Genomic DNA, 19,887 nt, shown 5'->3' on the forward strand with positions numbered 1-19,887 from the left:
AAAAAATACCCGTTTCTTGCGATGCCTCTGAAAACCTGACGTGGAAGGAACAGTGTCCAGTTTTGAGGGGTGTGTGTGTGTGAGAATCAACCCTCTCCATCAACCTCCGAATTTGCCAGGCTCTGTGATGGACCCTGGACCTCTGTGTGTGATTTCTCTTTCAGTAATGGCGTAGAAGGGGAAATTGTGCAAGATTGAGCTGACTGTGGCTGTTGCAATATTATGGCTCTATGCGGGCATCATGACAAACCCTGGTTTGCAAACTCAGCCGTGGTTTGCAAACTCAACCATGGTTTGCAAACTCAACCATGGTTCGCAAACTCAGCCATGGTTCGCAAACTCAGCCATGGTTCGCAAACTCAGCCATGGTCCGCGAACTCAACCATGGTTTGCATTCCCAAATGTAGAGACGAAACAGTTTCAAGTTGCTTTCAATTTCTGTCGCCTTGGTGCCCTGTTTCATATACGCGCACTCTCCCTGAGGTGTGGCAGTTTCGGAGGTCAGAGCAGTGCCTATAAAGCTGAGGCAATTTCTCCCTGGGGAACTGAACTGGGGAGATAAAAAGGGTCCCTGAAACAGAGCGATTTGGATACAGGGAGAGTGAACTTTTTTTTATAAACGGGTTGGACGGGTGGCGCTAACAGTTGGTGTCAGCAGTGGTTTTCTGTCGCGTGTAGCGGCCATGGCAGTGATGGCTCTCATCTTGGTAGCTGCCATTTCCCCCCGCCCAGAATGCCGTGGGGTAGATGGCAGCAGTCAAGAAGAACGGTCACTGACGGCAGCCAAAGCGTAAAGTTTTTACGAAATGAGAAACCCATCAGTGACTCGCCACCATGGGTAAGTGCACCCACTAACAGCTCCTTCCCAAAATTTGACTCCTCCCACCCCATACGGCCCCCTCGGATTGGCCGACTGTGAACGAGGCTACGGTTTTTGGAGAACTGTTTCATTCAGCCCTCCATGGCTGTAACCGACGGTTTTGTCAACTCAAGACGCCGCACAAAACCATGGTTGTTTCAAACCATGGTTTCAGATTCACATTTGCCAGCCGTTCACAAACTATGGTTTCTCGTTCAGACATCGCACTAAACCAAGAATGGGGAACCTCCGGCCCACGGGCCTGATGCAGCCCACCGAATTTCCCCTTCTGGCCCGTGGAGCGTTCATGGATTCCTCGTCCCCTGGCAGAATCCCCTCTGTCTCTCCGATCTGTGACTAAATCATAGTTAAGCTTGCTTGCCCATGGTTTGTTGCAGTCTCCAAACTAAGCTTCGGAGTGTTTATCCCACAATCCTTTGCTCTGGTGCGCTGGCTGGGACGCGGCAGGGCATGCTAGCCACACACTCTGTGATCAGGCAAATGCATTGACGTCTTACTCTTGCAGACACTACAAGGTAAGTCCAACCTCTGGAGTAAGCTCAGCTGTGCGGATTCAGTCATAGCTAAACTTTAGCTAGGCTGCCTCCAGCTGTTTTTTTGGAGGCCTGGCCCTTTAAATCCTGTTATATAGGAACTGGCAGGAATCAAGACTCGGGAGTGAAAGAGAAGCACTTTGAATAGGCTCAGAAACTCTATTACACTGATTCGCTTTTTCTGTGGTTGACCCCTGATTCCGGGGCTAATTTGGCTCAAATTTGAGCCTTGCCAAGAAATAATTAGCATGGAGAACAAGGTGCAAACTGCCGATTTTTTTCTGTTGTAAAGATCCCTTAAAACCAGCAGGATCACGTGGATTGGTTTGGGGCAAAGTAACCATTGTGCCGAAGAGGAGTGAATGCCACTCGGTCTGTCTTTAAATTTATTTCCAGGCGCACACATTGGGGGAGAAAGAAGCTGATCTGGATGGGGACCGTGGAATAGGGGGGAAAGGTGTGTAACTTTCACCCACTTCCCCATTGCTACTTCCACAATCAAAATCACACACACACTCAGTAGCAAAACCTAGGATGGTCCCATTGGAAAATGAATGCCGTGGCAGGGTGGGGGACATAACTCCTCCCTTCTTAGGAGAAGACTTAACTCCTGTTGCGCCACACAGCCCCTATCCAGATTGAGTCCCCTCTCAATTGCTTTTGGAAATAAATTTAAAGTGCTGGAGAAGCATTAATGTAGGGTGACCATATGAAAAGGAGGACAGGACTCCTGTATCTTTAACAGTTGTATTGAAAAGGAAATTTCAGCTTATATGGGGAGCCTGGTGAAATTCCCTCTTCATCACAACAGTTAAAGCTGCCCTCTTTTAAATCTGGTCACTGTAGTATAGCTCCTGCAGCTTTAACTGTTGCGATGAAGAGGGAATTTCCCCAGATTCCCCATATATACAAATGACACCTGCTGAAATTCCCTTTTCTATGCAACTGTTAAAGATACAGGAGCCCGGTCCTCCTTTTCATAGGGTCACCCTAATTAATGCATCATTGTGTGACCTCGTGTGTGTCTTTTTGTTGTTGTTGGACTTGTAAGACAGGACTTCTGCCACGGGGGAAACGTGTGGATCAGGACCATCGCGCTGGGAGGTTTTCCTGGCGGTTGCTGGGAAGGTCGCAGACATCTGCAGCGCGACGGCCCCGATCAACACGGTGGCCGTTCTTCCGCGTTACAGATGAGTCTCCGGGTGAGGGTAGCGGCGGGTTTTCTCCGCGTCGGCCCGTAACGTGCATGCTGATACTTAGCGGGACTAGACCCACAAAGTTTCCAAACCTTGATCAGATGGTGGAGTTGGGGGTTCTTTTCTCTCCTCCCCTCCTTCCCCCCCAAATTTGGCCTGGATTCTCTCTACCCCTCCAACGAAAGGGTACTAAAATCTACTTGCCTGCTCTTGTTTTATGAATTAAGCGTCTTCCCCGTCGCTGCAAACTTGACTCCCCCCCCAGAGTGAAAATGTGTGATTACTTAGCAGATGTTCTCAGCACTGTACGCTGTCCCATATTCAAATGGATATGTCTTTATTTATATTATTAATTATTATTAATTATTATTAACTATTATTATTATTGTCCACCATTTTAAGATTTCTTAAAAAAATCTCATACATTCTATAGCATAACTGTGCCTGATTGTCTAGTTAACACTCTCTCGTTATTGTAAACACTACTCAAGCTGCCAACTTTTGAAAATAAAGGGCTCCTTAGCCGTACCTTTTTTTGGAAACGGGTGTCTTTGACTCTCTGGCCTCCTTTTTGTTGTTCGTTCCATCGCTTACTTCCACCGTTCCAACCTCATTTCCCTTACCGGCGGCTGTGCGTAACAAACTCAAAATACAATTTAAGAGACCCTCTTCCCAACTTTCGCTGGCCCCCATGGGTTTAGGTTGGGCGACTCGTTTTGAGCACCTCTTTTGCAGCAAACAGATCTTGAACCCTTCTAAACCCATGAGGACTAGTAGTTTGTTCTAAAGTGTGAAAGTTTCTGAAAATAATAATAATCTTGTGTGCTAGAATTCCTCCCCCGAAAGGCTGTGTGACACCTCTTTTGTTGAGTTCTGCCAACTACACGCACAGACGTTTAGCACAGCCTGGCAAATAATCCTCCAAAATTTATTAGGCCCCCCCTCCCCAAAAATGTAGCTAGGCAGCTGGAGGGCCTTTCTATGCTGGACCCATTGGCAGCCCTGAGCCTTCCCTCCTTCCTCTACCAGCCCACTCACTCGGCTGCACGGAATTCCATGTGCTCGCCCGCATCACATTCCTGTTTGCCTGTGGCGACCGGGCTGTTGCTTCAATACAAGGCTGAGAGGCTGGGATCAGAGCGATTTGCTTTATTCGATTTGGTTTTTAAATGCTCTGACTTAAAAGCGCGTCTGGCTGCAATTTTCCTTGACAACTAATATAGGTAAAGCCAGGGACGGGCACACTGCGGCCCTCCAGATGTTGGAATGCAAGCTCCTTCATCCCTGACTGGAAGCCCTCCTATCTGGGGCTGATGGGCATTGTAGTCCAACGGCATTTGAAGGTCTGCCTAACCCAGTATTGTCTCTCCTGGTTGGCATTCCTGCCTCCTAGTTTCCCCATCACCTTTCACTCAAGGTCCATTTTTAATGGGCAGTTGGATCCCCGACCTGTTCTACCTGCCAAACGTGAGCACTGTCCCTGTGCTGCGGCCTCCTTCACAGCACTGTGAGCCTAGTTTGTCCTTCATTCCTGCCTGCCGCCGACCCCTTACGCCCATATCCCAGCCGCTTTGACTGACGTCTGGCTGGAGTCCGGCTCATCCGGTGACGATACTGAGCTATATAACGAGGCCTGTCCTTTTTATTTTTAATTATTATTTTTGCGGGATGGAACGCCCGAAGCGGAGTTCTCCCCGCTGCGGCTGCGAAGTCTGGATGGGCCAAAGGGACGCAACTGATCGATTCGTCAATATTATTTGACGGTATTTACGAATTCGCGGGAAACGAAATTTCTAAGCCATGTGCAACAACGCGGCTTAACGAAAGACTGTAGTGATCACTTGTAAAATAGAAGATGCTATTCCCTTCCTGGGAAACCTTGTTTTTCCTAGGAGCTGGAAACACACACCCCCACGTGGTTCGCTGCCTGTCTTAATTTGTGGTGGTTCAAAAGAGGGGTCGCTGTGACGCTAAATCCCCCTTTCCTGAACCACCCCGGACCAGACCTCCGAAATTTTGGGCACCACCGGGAGGGGATCTCCAGATGAGTGCAGCAACCAGACAAGCCGGTAGACGGGCTCCAAGCGATCTCTTAAGAATTGGATCATGATCCGTAAGACTGCCTCCTCCCTAGCCTGGTATTCCTGTCCGGCTCCAGAGGGAGGGGCCCATTCAGACAGAGAGGCCTTTTGAATTACGAGCATCCCAGATTTAAGAGCCCACCCAACGTCCCTTCCTTTATTTATTGCAGCCCTACTTCAGCAAGGGGGAGTCTTCGTTTTCCATATCCAGCAGCGATCCGCGCCTCGGATCCATCGGCGCGACAGCCACCTGCGCTCCTCCGCTCTTAAGGAGAAGAAGAAATTATCTTTATTTTCGCCGTGAAGTTTTATCTTCCATGTGCAGCGGCAAAAGAGAGCTGGGGCTGTTTTTGCATTCCAAGGGGGGGATACACCCCCCCAGATGTTCTTAGCCAATGGCAAGGAGACATGCAGATGAACCTGGGCCAGCAGGCCTATCCGAGATGCCGGAATAGGAATGCAGAGCCTTGCGTCAGCGGCCGTGAGAGTCTCACAAGAACTGGCCGAGGGATGTCCCCCCCCCCCATTTACATCTAGGCTGACGGACGTTTCGGCCTTGTGTCACCATTAGAAGAATCCGTTTCTTTCTCTTTTTAAAGATCAGAATAATTTTGGGCTCTCATCTGCGTGGCTTCCCGTGCGCTGATGTCGAACAAGCACAGATAAGGTGGCCCAGCCCTGGGCAGGTTTACGGGGAAGTAAATCGTGTCCGGTTCAGTGGGTCTTCCTCCCTAGCAAATGACATATGGATGTCATTTTAGTGCTCTGCTAATTTACTCAGTAGCCTTTGCTTTATAGGCTGTGTTACATCCATCAAACGCTTTTCTTCTGCAAGGACATCCCTTGGCATTATTTTAATTTTTTTTAAAAATTGCCTTTTATTTAATTTGAGAGAAAGGGCTAGGCTCCTTTTTGACTCGGAACAGCCCTAGATATGGCTTTATTTCTCTAATGGGATTGCTCGCCCGCTGTCCCGTTCCCCTGCAGCGCGTGTTTTTGTAACGGAGGAAACAAAGTTTCCCTTTGCAAGCGGGAAACGGCTGCAGAGGCTTCAACATTCGCAATGGACAGTCTAGCCAAGTATCTCCGTGTCCTGGAGGACCCAGAGTAGTTTGAAGTCCTGGAACCTTCTGTTTGTGTTTTTGAAGGATTTTAAGCAATCTTTTGCCTTGAAACCAACAGAACAATCACTGTGGTTTACATATTGCCGGAACGTCCATAAAAAGGTGCCCTTTTGAAATAATCCGAGGAGTGTGGCAGAATTTGCAGGTACAAGCTACAGATATTTATTTTAGTTTTGATGCCCTTGTTATCTGACGGATTTTATTCGCTTGACAGAAACCACCTTGGATACTAGCGGGAAAGGAGGATTTTGCATTGAATCCAATTGTGGCATTCCGCCAGTGGAAGTAGCTCTGTCTGCAGAACCAGGAATTTGGGGGGGTGTTCCCTTCACCTCCCGCACACTCTCGGCGTCTTTAGAGGTTTGGGAAACCCTCCAGAACAGATTTTCTGGTGGCACGGAGGACTGCAAAGCCCAAGGCAGGTTACATGCTCCTCCTGTTCTCCACTTTACCCTGACAACAACCCTGTGAGGTAGGTTGGGCTGAGAGTTAGCGGCTGGCCCAGTCTCACCCAGTCGTGGTCGAGTGGGGACTTGAACCCGGATCTCCCGAGCCCTAGTCCAACACTCTAACCACTATACCACACTGGTTCTCCCCTTACAAATTGCTTAGCCTTCTGTGTGTGAATGTAGCAGGGTTGTTGAACCCCTTCCACCCCAAGGGCCAAATGTCATTCCAGTGAACCCATGGGGAGGCACGCATTCTGGTGTGGGTGTGGCAAAAGGGGCGGAGTCAAAAAATTAAAAACCTGCTGGCTTCTTTGAGCTTAAAGCTCTTGCTGCTGGTAACGAAACCTTAGAAGAGGCATTTTAACCTTTCAGAATAGGGGAAATAAAATTGCACAAAATACAACCAAGCAAACCATGGTTGTGGTGGGCGGGGAAAGGGGCGGGGCCTTCTAGGGAAACCCGCCTGCACTAGATGTTGCACAGAAGCGGACGGATTCCTGTCCTATATAGGAAATTTGGGGCGAGTCCTTGGATTCGGCTGGTGAAAACTCAATTGGCAAAGTATTAATATGTAAATACACTGTGCTTTTCTAACGGGGCGGAGGAATTGATAGAAGCCTGTGCTTTCTGTTGAATTTCAGCCAGACCGCTGTAGCTTCTTCGCTTTCTCCATCTGCTCTGCTTGGATCAATTTGGATCACCTCCTCCGCTGCTGTTGGCAATACGTCCCTTTGCGAGCAAGGGGTCACGGGGAATACCAGAGAGGCTGTATGGGGTGAAACCTTTCGAGGTTACAGCCCTCCTGTTTTCAGAAGATCACAGCTGCCCTGTGTATTTTGGTTATAAAAGAAAGGCAGAATATAAAAGTGTTTAAATTAAAACACACACGCACACGCACTTTTTTTTTTTAAAAAAGAAACCAGCCGAAATACAATGAGAACTAGAAACTTGTCTTGGAATGTGTGTTGAACCATTTAAGCATTTCGGAAATCCTTTGCTAGGGCATCCGTAATACAACCCATTTTGTATTAGGAGAAGTTTCGCAACGTGATCCTCTCTTTAAAAAAAGGCAAGATTGCGAGACCTAATTCCCGCTCACCTGTGAGCAAGCCCCATTGAAGTCAATGGGTCTTACTTCTGAGTAGACCTGGATTGCTGTGAGTTGGCCGGAGTCGACGTTGGACGCTTTTTACAGACCCTTCTACTGGGCAGACAACGGGTTGTATCCATTGTTAGTCTAACTTTGAGACCCATTCCTTTCAATGAGTCTACTCTAAGCAGGACTTATACTGAATACAATCCAGTGCTGTTTTCTAGCTGTCCTTTTCCTAATCTCTGGTTGAAACCAGATTGTACAGGGAATGGAAAACACAGCCATGATCTCGACATGGAAATACAGAGTTTTCAGAATATGACTTCTATTATCCAAGGTTGGTTAAATACTCCTCTGTTCGCCAAAAGGTATTTTGGTTGGGTGGTGGTTGTTTTTAAAGAAAAAGAGTTCCAGATGCCAACATTTTGGGGTCTCTCTCTCTTCTAGACCCTTTACAAACCTCTTACATAAACCAATGCGGTCTAGCATAGCTAGAGAGAAGAGATGGGAATCAGGATTCCTGCTCTGAGCAGGGGGTTAGACTGGATGGCCTTTTAGGCCCCTTCCAACTCTGCTAGTCTATGATTCTATGAAACTTCCGGTTAGAATTCATTCGGTGGCCTTGGCAAAGCTCTCAATCATCTTGGCCAGAAATCACACCTTCTGTAAAACAGGTGGGGGTGAGACTATCCTACCGCGCAGGGTTGTTCGTGAGGATTCGTGTGACGTCTCTGCGAATGAACTGAGAGGCTGGCCTGTTTCTTGGAGGTGATTTTCGAGAGAAGCAGGATTTCTGGGGCTCTCTGCTTGAATTCGTCTTCTGTGTCTCATTCACAGGTACCTCTCCGGGGACTCCATTGCAGTCTTCACCCATGGTCCGGAATTGGGTTTCCCTTATCCGCCTCCTCCTCCATCCGTGTTCATCCCAACCCCTCCCAGCGTGCTCCAGTTGACGAAACAGCAGTTCTTCCGCTCCCCACGGCGAACGTCGTCCTCGTCTCTGCCCGGACGGCTGAACCGGGCCCTCTCCTTGGGCACTATCCCTTCTCTGGCTAGGACTGGTATGGCATGCATGGCTTGCTTCACCCGTCTCTGTTGCCTACTCAAGGTTCTACCTAGGTACTGCTCTTCAAATAGGACTGGGCCCAGTTCAGGGTCCCAAAACTCACAAGCAAGGCATGGCGGAGCAGCTCCAAGCCCCTCTTTTTTATGCTGTCACCCCGAGGAAGACCTTCGTTAGCCAATCGCGGACTGATTGAAGCAGTGTTCCAGAAACCTGTAGGGCAGCATAGAACAGTAGAGTTGGAAGGGGCCTACAAGGCCATCGAGTCCAACCCCCTGCTCAATGCAAGAATCCACCCTAAAGCATCCCTGACAGAGGGTTGTCCAACTGCCTCTTGAAGGCCTCTAGTGTGGGAGAGCCCACAACCTCCCTAGGTAACTGGTTCCATTTTTGTACTGCTCTAACAGTCAGGAAGTTTTTCCTGATGTCCAGCCGGAATCTGGCTTCCTGTCACTTGAGCCCATTATTTCAATATTTTGGAATGGCGGAAAACCCGTGCAGAAACTGGGGAGCTACCAAAAAAATCAGGGGAAAGAGGGTGTGGTCAGGGAAAGGGGCGTGGTCAGGGACAGGGGCGGGGCCATCTGGGGAGGGGCGGATTTGCCCTACGAATCTGAAACTGAACACCCCTACCTTTAGCATTTTCCTACGCACTCACTGCTGGAGCTCTGTCTAATTTTTATTTTTTATTTCCAAGATTCTGGCTACTTGTTCAGCGGAAGTCGGCCCCCATCCCAGACGTCTCTTTCCAAGGAGTCGCCCGCGTCGGGTGAGAGCAGAGACACTGTGTGCAAAAGCCGATGTGTGTGTGCGCGTGCGTGTGACATTTTAGAGGTTATTCAAATTGCAATTTCTCTCTGCAGATATTTCTCCTAGGGTTTTTCAAGCTTGGTTGCTCAAGGCTCAATTCCCAGAGGGAACTGAGTTAGCGGGTTATGAGCTGACCGATGAGATTGTCTTTTTGTTATTAATGTTTTTATTGGTTCTGGTCAATGACCGTAATAAATTTATTTATTTTATCATGATATGACCGTACTTGGGTGTCTGCTCTGGCTGCCAGTCTGTTTACACTCCCCAATTCAAAGCGCTGTTTTTAATCTTTAAAGACCTCAAAGGCTTGAGGCTAGATTACAAGCAGCAATGAAGAAATTTAAAATGCAGATTTAAAACAGCAAAGTTAAAAGACTAAGATAATAAACTGTTAAGATACTGGGAAAATAAAAAGGTCTTCACCCGGCGTTGAAAGGAGTAGAACGTAGGCGCCAGGCGAACCTCCTTAGGGAGCTCATTCCACAGCCGGGGTGCCACAGCAGAGAAGGCCCTGCTCCTGGTAGCTACCTGCCTCACTTCCTTTGGCAGGGGCTCGCGGAGAAGGGCCCCTGAGGATGATCTTATGGTCCAGGCAGGTACATATGGGAGGAGGTGTCCCTTCAGATAACCTGGCCCCCAACACATTTAGGGCTTTGACAGTTAATCCCAGCACTTTGAATTGGGCCCAGACCTGACATGGCACTCTCTAAGTCCCTTGGCAGGAGGAAGGGCAGCATAAAACATAATAAAAAAACCCTTTCCTTGCAAGTACTCAACCGCTTTCCCATCTATTTTCTCCACGCCCATTTTCCAGAATATTTCTCCTTCCTTTCTGGGAGCTGCGTCCCCTCGCCTGTGCCATCACCGGCACCGTCTGTGGCCGGATCGGTTGCCTCCAGCTCCGGTTCGCTGCGTTACCGCCGGCCTCTCATCAGTCCTGCGCGCCTCAACCTGAAAGGCCAACGGCTGATGCTCTTCCCGGCGCAGAGCGAGGCCCAGCACGGGGAAGACCTCGCCCACTCGGAAAATGCCGTTTTCGCCTCGGAGCTGCCCGCATTTGCAAAACGGAACCTCGGCGATCCGGGGTCGCGGGGTACGTACCGCTCGGGGACTTGAACCGGTAACCCCTTACTTGTGGGGCTGGGTTGCGTCTTTGGTAGGTGCTGGAGACTGTGTGCGCTCAGACCTGAGAGCTGTCTTCAAGTTTGGAAAGGAATGGAGCTGTGCGACATGGGCCCCTGTGACTGGCCGGCAGTAAGAAGCTTCTGGATTGGTTGGGACCGATATAAATGTAAGGGAACTGGCCCTTCGGCCTTGCGTGGGCAGGACAGCAGGGTGATAGAATCATAGAATAGCAGAGTTGGAAGGGGCCTACAAGGCCATTGAGTCCAACCCCCTGCTCAATGCAGGAATCCATCCTAAAGCATCCCTGACAGATGGTTGTCCAGCTGCCTCTTGAAGGCCTGTAGTGTGGGAGAGCCCACAACCTCCCTAGATAACTGGTTCCATTGTCAGACTGCTTTAACAGTCAGGAAGCTTTTCCTCATGTCCAGCCGGAATCTGGCTTCCTGTAACTTCAGCCTGTTATTCCGTGTCCTGCACTCTGGGAAGATCGAGAAGACATCCTGACCCTCCTCAGTGTGACAATCTTTTAAGTATTTGAATAGTGCTCTCATGTCTCCCCTCAATCTTCTCTTCTCCGGGCTAAACATGCCCAGTTCTTTCAGTCTCTCCTCATAGGGCTTTGTTTCCAGACCCCTGTTCATCCTGGTTGCCCTCCTCTGAACACGCTCCAGCTTGTCTGCGTCCTTCTTGAATTGTGGATCCCAGAACTGGACACAGTACTCTAGATGAGGCCTAACCAGGGTCTTAAGTTTGGACTCCAGAAGTCCTAAAGTGCTTTGGATTCTAACTGAAGTCCTCAATTCCTACAACAAGGTTGTTGTTGTTTTTAAAAAACCCTCCCTGCGAGGTCTGTTATAGCTGCCCATAACCCTTTCTCTGGCTATAAGGGATCCAGTTGGTTTGGAATGAAGTGATTTAGAGCAAGGGTGGACAGGAGGTTTTGGACATCCCCATTTTTTGGACTTCATCTCCCAGCATACCTGACCGTTGGCCTCGCTGGCAAGGGCTTCTGGGAGCTGAAGTCCAAAACACCTGGAGCTGTACCGTCTGCCCATCCCCTCGGTAGAATGAGCCAACTTGAACCAAACCGATAAAAGCAAGCCTTGGGATGGAAGGGGTGTTCATTTACAGCAGGGGCGTTGAACCTTTGACCTGGGGGCCAAATCCAGACCGTTTTGGGTCCCAGTCTGGCTCTCCAGGATTCCCTAGATCACGAGGCCACCTTCTCCATGTCATCAGGTAGTTCCTACTTTTCCCCCATTTGGTGATTTCCTGGCTTTTGCATGGTTTCCTTATTCTAAAACGCTTCTCTTCCGGCTCAGTTACTAGCAGTAAGTCCCCCCGAGAGCTTCTCCAAAATGGAATCCGGCCCTTGGGCCGAAAGTGTTTCAACACTCCTTGTTTTAATGCCAGGCATTTAGGGCAACGGCTGGAAAAGCATCTAATATTTTTTTAGGGAAGCGTAACAAAGCGCACAGAGGCTGGAAGGCGTGCCCGTGCAAACCCTTGTCTGTCCGCCTTCTGCCCTTAAGATACGCGCTTCGTGGTCGAAGCGGGAAGCATTTGCAGCAACGCCTCCATTAAGAAAGGGGACCATTCGTCGCACTCGTCCAGCTGTGTGGTGGACACCACGACGAAAGGGGAGGAGCCGACGGGCTGGAGAGGTGAGTGCCTGTGGGCGTAACTGCGCAGCTCCGCCAACGCGTGTTAAACAGAGCAGCCAGCCGTAGCTCTGTGGGGGTTAACCTGCGGAAGGCCTCTCTGGGTTCTGTCCCGAATCCCCGGGTTGCCAATCCAAATAGACAGTTCCGAGCTAAAGAATTTGACCTATCTTAAGGCAACTTCTGACGTTTAAACCAGAGAAATTACCTAGAGGTAAAGCCTCGTGTGGCGCAGAGTGGTAAAGCAGCTGAAACTCTCCCCACAGCCTGAGTTCGATCCCAGCGGAAACTGGTTTCAGGCAGCTGGTTTGGGTCGACTCAGCCTTCCATCCTCCCGAGGTCGGTAAAATGAGTACCCAGTTAGCTGGGGGAAAGGTAATACCGGCCAGGGAAGGCAACGGCAAACCACCCCGCTATAAGGCCTGTGGTGTCCCTCCAAGAGTCAGTAATGACTCGGTGCTTGCACGAGAGGTTCCTTTCCTTTCCTAAAGTCAGAATATCTGACTTTTATAAAATACGGCAGGACTTTATTTTGTGTAATGATCAGGGACTTACACAATAGCATTTGTCGAAGCCTTGGAGATTCAAATCCAGACTTAATCTGGTCCTCACGGGATGCTCAGAGGTCTGCATCGCTCTGTCTTTCCACAAGCCACCAATCCTGTGGTGGTTTTCCGGCAATTTCCTTCGTTCCGAAAGGTTGAAATGTCTCTCCTAAGACTTAGTTTCTGGCAGTAAAAGCTGTAAGCTAAAATACCCCCTTTGCCTTCGGCCCTGCCACCATTCGAACGCAGGCCCCGAGAGCTCCGGAACGGAATTCGACCCTCGGGCTAACAGGCTCTGAAGCCCTTTGAAGGAGTGCCGTTTCGTGCAGGTCGTAGAACTGAATTTTTCATCTGTTCGCTCTTGTGTTTCCTCGTCTTTTCTCTCGCCCTGCCTCTCTGTACAGGCTGCTTGGGTCGCTCATCTCTCCGAGGTCTCCTGGCCGTGAGCCTGACGGTCAACGCCATCTTCACGTCGGCTTACCTCTACCAAAACCTGTGCTGAGCCACGTCTCCGGGGCGGTGGTGAATCCCCCCCCTTCCTCTTCTTCATCTCCGTCTCAGCCGCCACGCTCTTTTCTTCCAAAGACCCCGAGAGAGCAGTCCCGAGACGAGAAGGACTCCGCCGACTGCATCTCCGTGGCTACGGGCCTACGCTGCTTTCCACCGCTACGTCGGCCTGTCAGACGACTTCCGACTGCTCTTCCCCGCACAGGACTCCGTCTTCTCCCTATTGACCTTGCCGCTATCTGCGAGCAGAACGCTTTAGAAACAACGAATCGATCGAGGGAACTAGCGTGACCGTTGGTGGGAGACGAGAGATATCTAGCCAGAGCGGAGCTTTTCCAGTTCGTTGTACCTTTTCCCCGTAGTTGTACAGAACCGGTTTGCGGGAGAGGTTTGGTGAAGTTGTCGCGCCAGACTCGGGTCCTGCCCTTGGGTGCTTTTCCTCACTTGCCGCCAACAAAACCCTTCTTGAATTCTGATCCGTGGGAAGAACTGGGACATTTAGTTGCTGTTCCTTGATAATCCCGCTCTATTTTGCTTCCGGCCTTGTTAGCCCTGATGAAAGCTCTTCACTGTGTGTCTCTTTGGGAGAAACCGAGAGAAACGTCTGTGTTGACGTGGGGTACTCCGTGGCGCCTACTCTCTCGCCGTGGACACCTTAAACCACTTGCCCTCTGGTTCATTTCCGGTGCCGAAGGAACCCCCATTTAGACCCCCGTTGCTGTACGTCGGAAACCCATTTGCGAAGTTTTGTTAATGAATTGTGTTTCTTTTTTTAAAAAAAAAATAACGATCCAATATTGCAACTCCATTTTACCTTGCCAAGAGGCGCCATTTCTACTGTAAACAAGACGTTCCGTTGTCACTGGGATACATGACGGCTGATCCGGGTAGCTTTCTGAGAACATTTCTCTTCAACATGCTGTCCTGGAAACGCTGCAGCCGGGACTGAGAGGGTGTACGTGACTTTGGTGGCTAGAAATTAGTTTCTGCATTGCTCCAGAGGCCTCTCTCCACCAGCCTGGAACATTTGGGGCAGGGGAATCTCTTAGCGCAAAACCACAACTTCTGTTTCCTTCCCTGCTTAAGTAGCCAAAACCTGAGCTATAGGTCAGCTGAAGAAATCCTGCATATGTTTGAAAACTCAAAAACCTGGTGCTCACCGAAGGGGGTCGACCTGTGTTGGGACTGTACCACTCCAGACCATTAGGTGAAGGGGCTTACCTGACTCGAAAATAATAATCCCTGCATCTAGAAAGCTAGCAGTTTGGGGAAGAGGCAAGGCTAGAACGCTTCTTTCTCTAGTTTTCTGCATGCGGGGATTTTTCATTTTTTTATATATAAAGGACCATTCAGTTGGTTATGCTCCTCTACCTGCAGTCTGAAATGGTAGAGTCCCAACACGGTTTGGCCGCCTCCACCTGCTGTTCTTTGTTACTAAGGTCATAGGTGCTACTTCCAAAGATTTCCCCCACGTTTCCCCAAACGGTAATTCTCGATACGGACCTAGTTCTGCCCCTGGTGTACCATTTTTTTGTAGGCATCCAACATCACCAGTCAACCTGGATGGAAACTTGACTTTAACTCTGAGAAATTTCCCCCTGCGGAACAATTAATTTTGTTTCTTTTTTTAAAAAAAACAACCCATTCAAACAGGTTGCAGTGTAAATTTAGCCGCCGTGGGGCAGGGGCAGGAAGCCACGACGGCGGCCATCTTGAACGCATTTTCTATCCCGAAAGCGGCAAGGGAGACTTCCTGGTTGCTAGGCAACTGCCATGTGCTCCCCTCTCTCCCACACCTCGGCCATTTTGAGCCGCCATTTTGTCTGCCCAGGTAGATAGCTTGGCAATGCAATTCTAACGTGTTGTAATCGCTGTATTCTTCTCTGTGGGTTGATAACCTATTCAGAGTTAAAAGACCTCAAGATCCCAGCCAGCACTTCACCCACTATCCCCCTCTTAAGTATTTCACCTCATTTTCCTTGTTTTCCCACCGTAATTTCTCCCACCTCGCCACATGCACTTTTGACACCCTCAGAATATCTCTTGACACCTGCATATTGTTTTTCAATAAGCTTAGTAACCACTTGCTTATACTGTTTTTGCACTCGTGGGCCACTTACAGCCCTCCAGATGTGTTGACCTACAACTCCAGGGACTTGTAGGGCAAAAAAAATCCGAGTTGCCCGCCCTGGCATAGACTAAAAACGGAAGATGTGGTTTTGTTTCTTTTTGTTTGCTTTATGTGAATTGAAAATGGTTTGTGTGACACTTTGCTTTCTGTGATGCTCCCACGCTGTTATTTTCCCCCCCGTCGCACCGTTGCATCTGGGCAAACAGGTCCAGTAGGTTTTTGAAGCCATACCCAAAACCTACCAAACCTGTTCATCAGAGGCCAAAGCAGAGCCGAGTGCATATACCACCGGCAGCTTTCCCTCTTGCAAACCGCCTTGGATTCTCCGCGGGGTGTGGGGGGAAGCAACTGTTATTTGGCACTCTCTACTTAGAGTAGAAAAACAGTCCTTTGGTTATGGTGCTAGAATACACAGCCGTTTTCACTCTGGTGCAAATTGTTCGCTTCAATCACAGTGCGCAACACATGAAATGGGAGGGGGGGGGGAAAAGGTGTCTTGAAAATGCCACATCCATGTCTTAATTTCTATCCGCCTTAAGGCAATTTATAATGCCCTGTTCGTCTTGTTATTGCTGGCTTTTTCTCACTGTCTTAAAACAAACAAACAAAAATTCATCGTGGTGCAGGAAAACTACTTGATAATGCCAATTTTTAAAAATATTTTGGGGCGCGGCGCCTCTCTCTAAAAAAAAAAGACGAAACTTCATTGTGTCTGCCGGGGAGGCTGATTTTTCTCAGCCTCGTCTTGAACTTGGATACAAGAAGCTTCTGAGTTTAAAGGACTATCGATTGAAAACGGGGGGGGGGGGGGAATCTGTTTTAAAACAGCCAAATTTCCATAGTTGGAAAATGCTTTTTCGCCTAGCAGCTTCCTAGAGAAACACATGTGCGCTATTCTCAATCTACGGCACTGTGTGTGGCTGGCGGGGCATGGGATGATGGCCATTTAAACTCCAGGTTTACAGGCCCCGTGTAAATGCGTCCTGTCGTGCAGAGTCTCGCGAGCACCTGTCAGAACTCTATGAGGACTAGAAGCCTGCTGAATGTACAAGCAACCGCCTTCAGGGGTATCTCTTAATCAAATACACTGTGTCCTGTTCGGCTTGAATTTTAGGGTTGCGGTGGGTGGGAGAGAGTTGGTTGAGAGGTGAAATGGTTGAGGCTTGATTTCTTTTCCATTGGGAAAAGTTGTATATTTTGTAGGTATGTCTGGACTTTGGGGGGGGGGGGGAAGAGGGGGGGGCAACCCTGTACAGTTAACAATTTGTGGGTGTGGGAGGTTGGAGGTATAGATTTTCTTCCAGGAGGTTTATGTTCTGTGTTTTGAGAGATTATTTTTCATTATAAAAATAAAAGAAAAGGTGAACCTTGAGTGTTTTATTCCATCGTTATGGGGGCAAAGGAATGGCAAAGGTGAACCTTTACGTCCGGCTTCAATCCCCGCCTCCCTTTCAAACTTTTCTTCTACGCTGCTCATTGCAGAGGGCTTTATCCCATTTTTGTTCTCACAACAACCCTACGGGGTAGGTTAGGGCTGAGAGTCGCCTGTGAGCTTTATAGCCGGGCGGGGATTTGAACCCAGCTCTCTCTGGTCCCTGGCTAGTGTTGGATCTGCTAATCTTCCAGGTTTAAGGTAAGCATGAGGGATTTGAAGAGCCAGCAGCCCTGTTTAGGAGAAATTGCTTCATAGAGCAAGTGTAGATTCAAGATACTAAGACCTGATTTAAGCCTTGAGGTCCTTCAACCTATGGGCTGTACCACTTCAAATAGTGTGGGCGCACACGACTGCCAACCTGCTGCCCACCAAGTGTGCTGGAGTACAACTCCCATTGTGGATAATGGGAGTTGTAGTCCAACACCTGGAGAATGCCCGACAGCAAAAGGTGGGTGTGATCTGTGCTTTACATTTTTGCATGCTAAAGTTCCAGCCCTCTGGCTTGCTCTTCCATTTGCTTTCTTATCCAGTGTTTTCCAGGCTAGTAGGAAGTCGAGGAGGGGAAGCACTCTGCATACACTCTAGGGGCCTCTTGGTTGCGATTTTCTGTGCTTTTGAATTTCAGCTGTCCTATGAAACAGGTGGTGCGAAGGGAATGTGCAAAGTAGGAACCAAGAGGCCCCAAGAACATGGGCAGAGTGCCTTTTGTTCTCTACTTAGGTAGCCGCTGCTCCTTAAGTGGTATTACAGCAGGGATGGGGAATGTGTAGCCCTCCAAATGTTTTGGTTTGCAATTCCCATCACTCCTCACCATTGGCTGTACTGACTAGGGCTGATGGGACTTGCAGTCCACCAACGTTCGGAAGGCCCTGTCCCTGCCAGAACCCTTTCACCTACTGACAAGCTAGCTTTCTACATGTGGGGTAAATATCCCCGCCTTTAAGTAACTTGGAGGCGTTGAACCCATGTCTGGTGTTTTTGGCCCTGCCCCTTTTGCTGAATTAGAGGAACAGCTGGGATTCTGCGTATGCTCCAAAACCCATTTTCCCTGCAGCTTTGCACATTTTATCCATTCCAAATATGTGGAAGCTAGGGGAATGAGGGAAAGGTGTTCTCTGCACATGCTCTAGACGACCTTGCTTGGCTGTTATTAATTTGGCAAGCTTTTGCCTGGAACCCAGCATCGGAGGCAGGTGCAGGGTTCAAATGAAGGCCTCTTTTTAATTTTTTTTTTAAAAAGTAATGTTTCTTGGCGGCCTTTCAGGACAGGAGCGATGTGTCGCGGGTGTACGTCCCTCTTTGCCTTGAGGATTGTTTTGGCTCGTGTCCGTACTCGGGTGCTTTATGATCGTTACATATTTCGGTGACCTGTCTGTGAACCCCGAGCCCGTTGAGGTCAGCGAAGCGGTGGAAGGGCGTAAACAGAGCAGGCGGAAAGCGTTGGCCAAGGCGCACGTGGCTGCGGTCCCCGGTTTGGCGAAGCGGAGCCGGAAAGATTTCCTGCGGAGCTGACAACTCTGGAAACCAAAAGGAGAAGGAAAAGGACTAAGGGGGGGAAAATCCTCCAGGAATTGTGATCTGATGAGAGAGACTGCGAAGAAGTGGGCATCAAGGCAAGGGTCCTTTTAAATCCCACGACGGCGATCTGTCTTTAAAGCGCCAAACCTCCGGTCTTCTCCATCCAAAAGGAGTTTTATTTTGTATGTGTTTGCACCCATTCTTTTGGATCTTCATGGATTTCCTTTCCCCGCAGCGTTGGCCGTTCTTCTTCGTTTGACCCTTCCCCGTCACTGAAGAACGAACGTTTTGCAACGCTGCCTTTTGCGCTCCCCACCCCGACGGACCCGAGGGCGCAAACGGGGAAAGGGACAATTACGCACGGCGGCGCGCTTTGGAGAGGTAAGAAAAGGGTGGTGGTGCGTTTTAATCTTGCTTCGAGGAGACCCATTGAAAAGAACGGGGCTCGGGTTTGCCCTGACTAGCGAGCCCCATTCATTTCAATGGGTCTACTCTACAGAGGAACATAAGTGGATTCACCAACAAATTCACTGAGTGCACGAAAGAGCGAATATGATGCGGTGCGGGCGCGCACAGGCTGGCGCTCCTGGACCACCAAGGACAGGTTCGAGGGCCCATCGGGAGGAGTGAGGTTTGCTGCCGATGAAGGGCACGATCCACTAATCCTTTCTTTTAGGCAGAAGCAGGGAGCAAAGCATGGAGAAACCGGCGAGCGCCGGCGACATCGAGGTGGCCAAGGAGCGCGCAGATGGAGACAGCGACGCAGCGCTTCTCCAAAAGCCACCTTATTCCTACGTCGCCTTGATCGTCATGGCCATCCAAGACAGCCCCGAGCAGCGCTTACCCTTGAGCGACATTTACCGGTACATCTCCCAGCGCTTCCCCTACTACCGGCCGAGCCAGAAAGGGTGGAAAAACAGCATCCGCCACAACCTGAGCCTAAACGAATGCTTCGTCAAAGTGCCCCGCGGGGGAGCCCAGCACAAGGGCAACTTCTGGACGCTGGATCCGGCCTTCCAGGACATGTTTGAGCGGGGTAACTACCGCCGTCGGAGACGGGTCCGGAGACCCCCGCGGGATCTCTCCTCCTCGGTCCCGCTCCCTACGCCTCACCCGACGGCCTCAGCTTGCTTCGCCTACCCGGAGCCCCGGACGGGCTCTTATTTCCTGCCTTACGGTCACCAGAGCCTTCCCACCGCCTACCTGTTTGCTGCGTCAGCTGTGGGGCACCCTCCGCCGTATCCGATGAACAACAGCCCTCCAGGGATGGGCCCCATGGGCGACTATGGAGCCTACCCCAGGTTTTTGCTGCCCGGCGGGGCAGCCCACCAACAGCTGAGTCCCGTTTCCACCAGATCCGTCGCCTCTTTTGAGTCGCCCCCCAATGTGTCGCTTCTGCACTGTTGGAACTGGCAGGAGAGATCCTACACCGGCATGGACCTTTGATGCTCACTTTAAAAGGGGGGGCGGGGAGTGGGAGAGAACCCATCAGGCGCAATTTCGAATGAACAGTTTTGGTTGTTGTGCCTGAAGATTCTAGTCCTGTGAGAAAGCGTCCTCTAGCTCTGATTCTCGGTGTTTGGGAATGGGGTGGGGGGAGTCCTATCTCAGCTTGGCCCTCAGACCTTCAAGCACAGAATTGGAAAGCACTGACCAGAACAGCTTTCCCAAATTCGAGGTTTTCTTGAGATCCGAGTTGCCAACTTGTTTAGATCAACCCTGCTCCTGTGCCTTCT

At 49.8% G+C, this 19,887-nt stretch overlaps 2 protein-coding genes across 2 annotated transcripts in view; both read left to right on the forward strand.

The window, feature by feature from the left end:
• The window catches only part of TMEM201 (transmembrane protein 201), a 37,664-nt gene extending 22,301 nt beyond the window's left edge, over positions 1-15,363 (forward strand). Inside the window, exons 7-11 of the mRNA XM_063145520.1 lie at positions 8,194-8,417; positions 9,117-9,188; positions 10,044-10,322; positions 11,887-12,018; positions 12,965-15,363. Coding sequence (XP_063001590.1) covers positions 8,194-8,417; positions 9,117-9,188; positions 10,044-10,322; positions 11,887-12,018; positions 12,965-13,062 — 805 coding nt within the window. The 3' untranslated portion in view covers positions 13,063-15,363. The remainder of the gene's footprint in view (positions 1-8,193; positions 8,418-9,116; positions 9,189-10,043; positions 10,323-11,886; positions 12,019-12,964) is intronic.
• Positions 15,364-18,847: 3,484 nt separating this feature from the next.
• Positions 18,848-19,597, forward strand: LOC134411594 (forkhead box protein L1-like). Its single transcript, XM_063145458.1, has one exon. The coding sequence runs from the start codon at positions 18,848-18,850 to the stop codon at positions 19,595-19,597; it is 750 nt and encodes a 249-aa protein (XP_063001528.1).
• The last annotated feature ends 290 nt before the right edge of the window (positions 19,598-19,887 follow it).

The sequence above is a fragment of the Elgaria multicarinata genome, chromosome 20, assembly GCF_023053635.1.
Source record: "Elgaria multicarinata webbii isolate HBS135686 ecotype San Diego chromosome 20, rElgMul1.1.pri, whole genome shotgun sequence".
Taxonomy (NCBI): Eukaryota; Metazoa; Chordata; class Lepidosauria; order Squamata; family Anguidae; genus Elgaria; species Elgaria multicarinata.

Excerpts from the sequence above, each read along its gene's own strand:
- LOC134411594 (XM_063145458.1), top strand. The coding sequence starts at position 18,848 with ATGGAGAAACCGGCGAGCGCCGGCGACATCGAGGTGGCCAAGGAGCGC.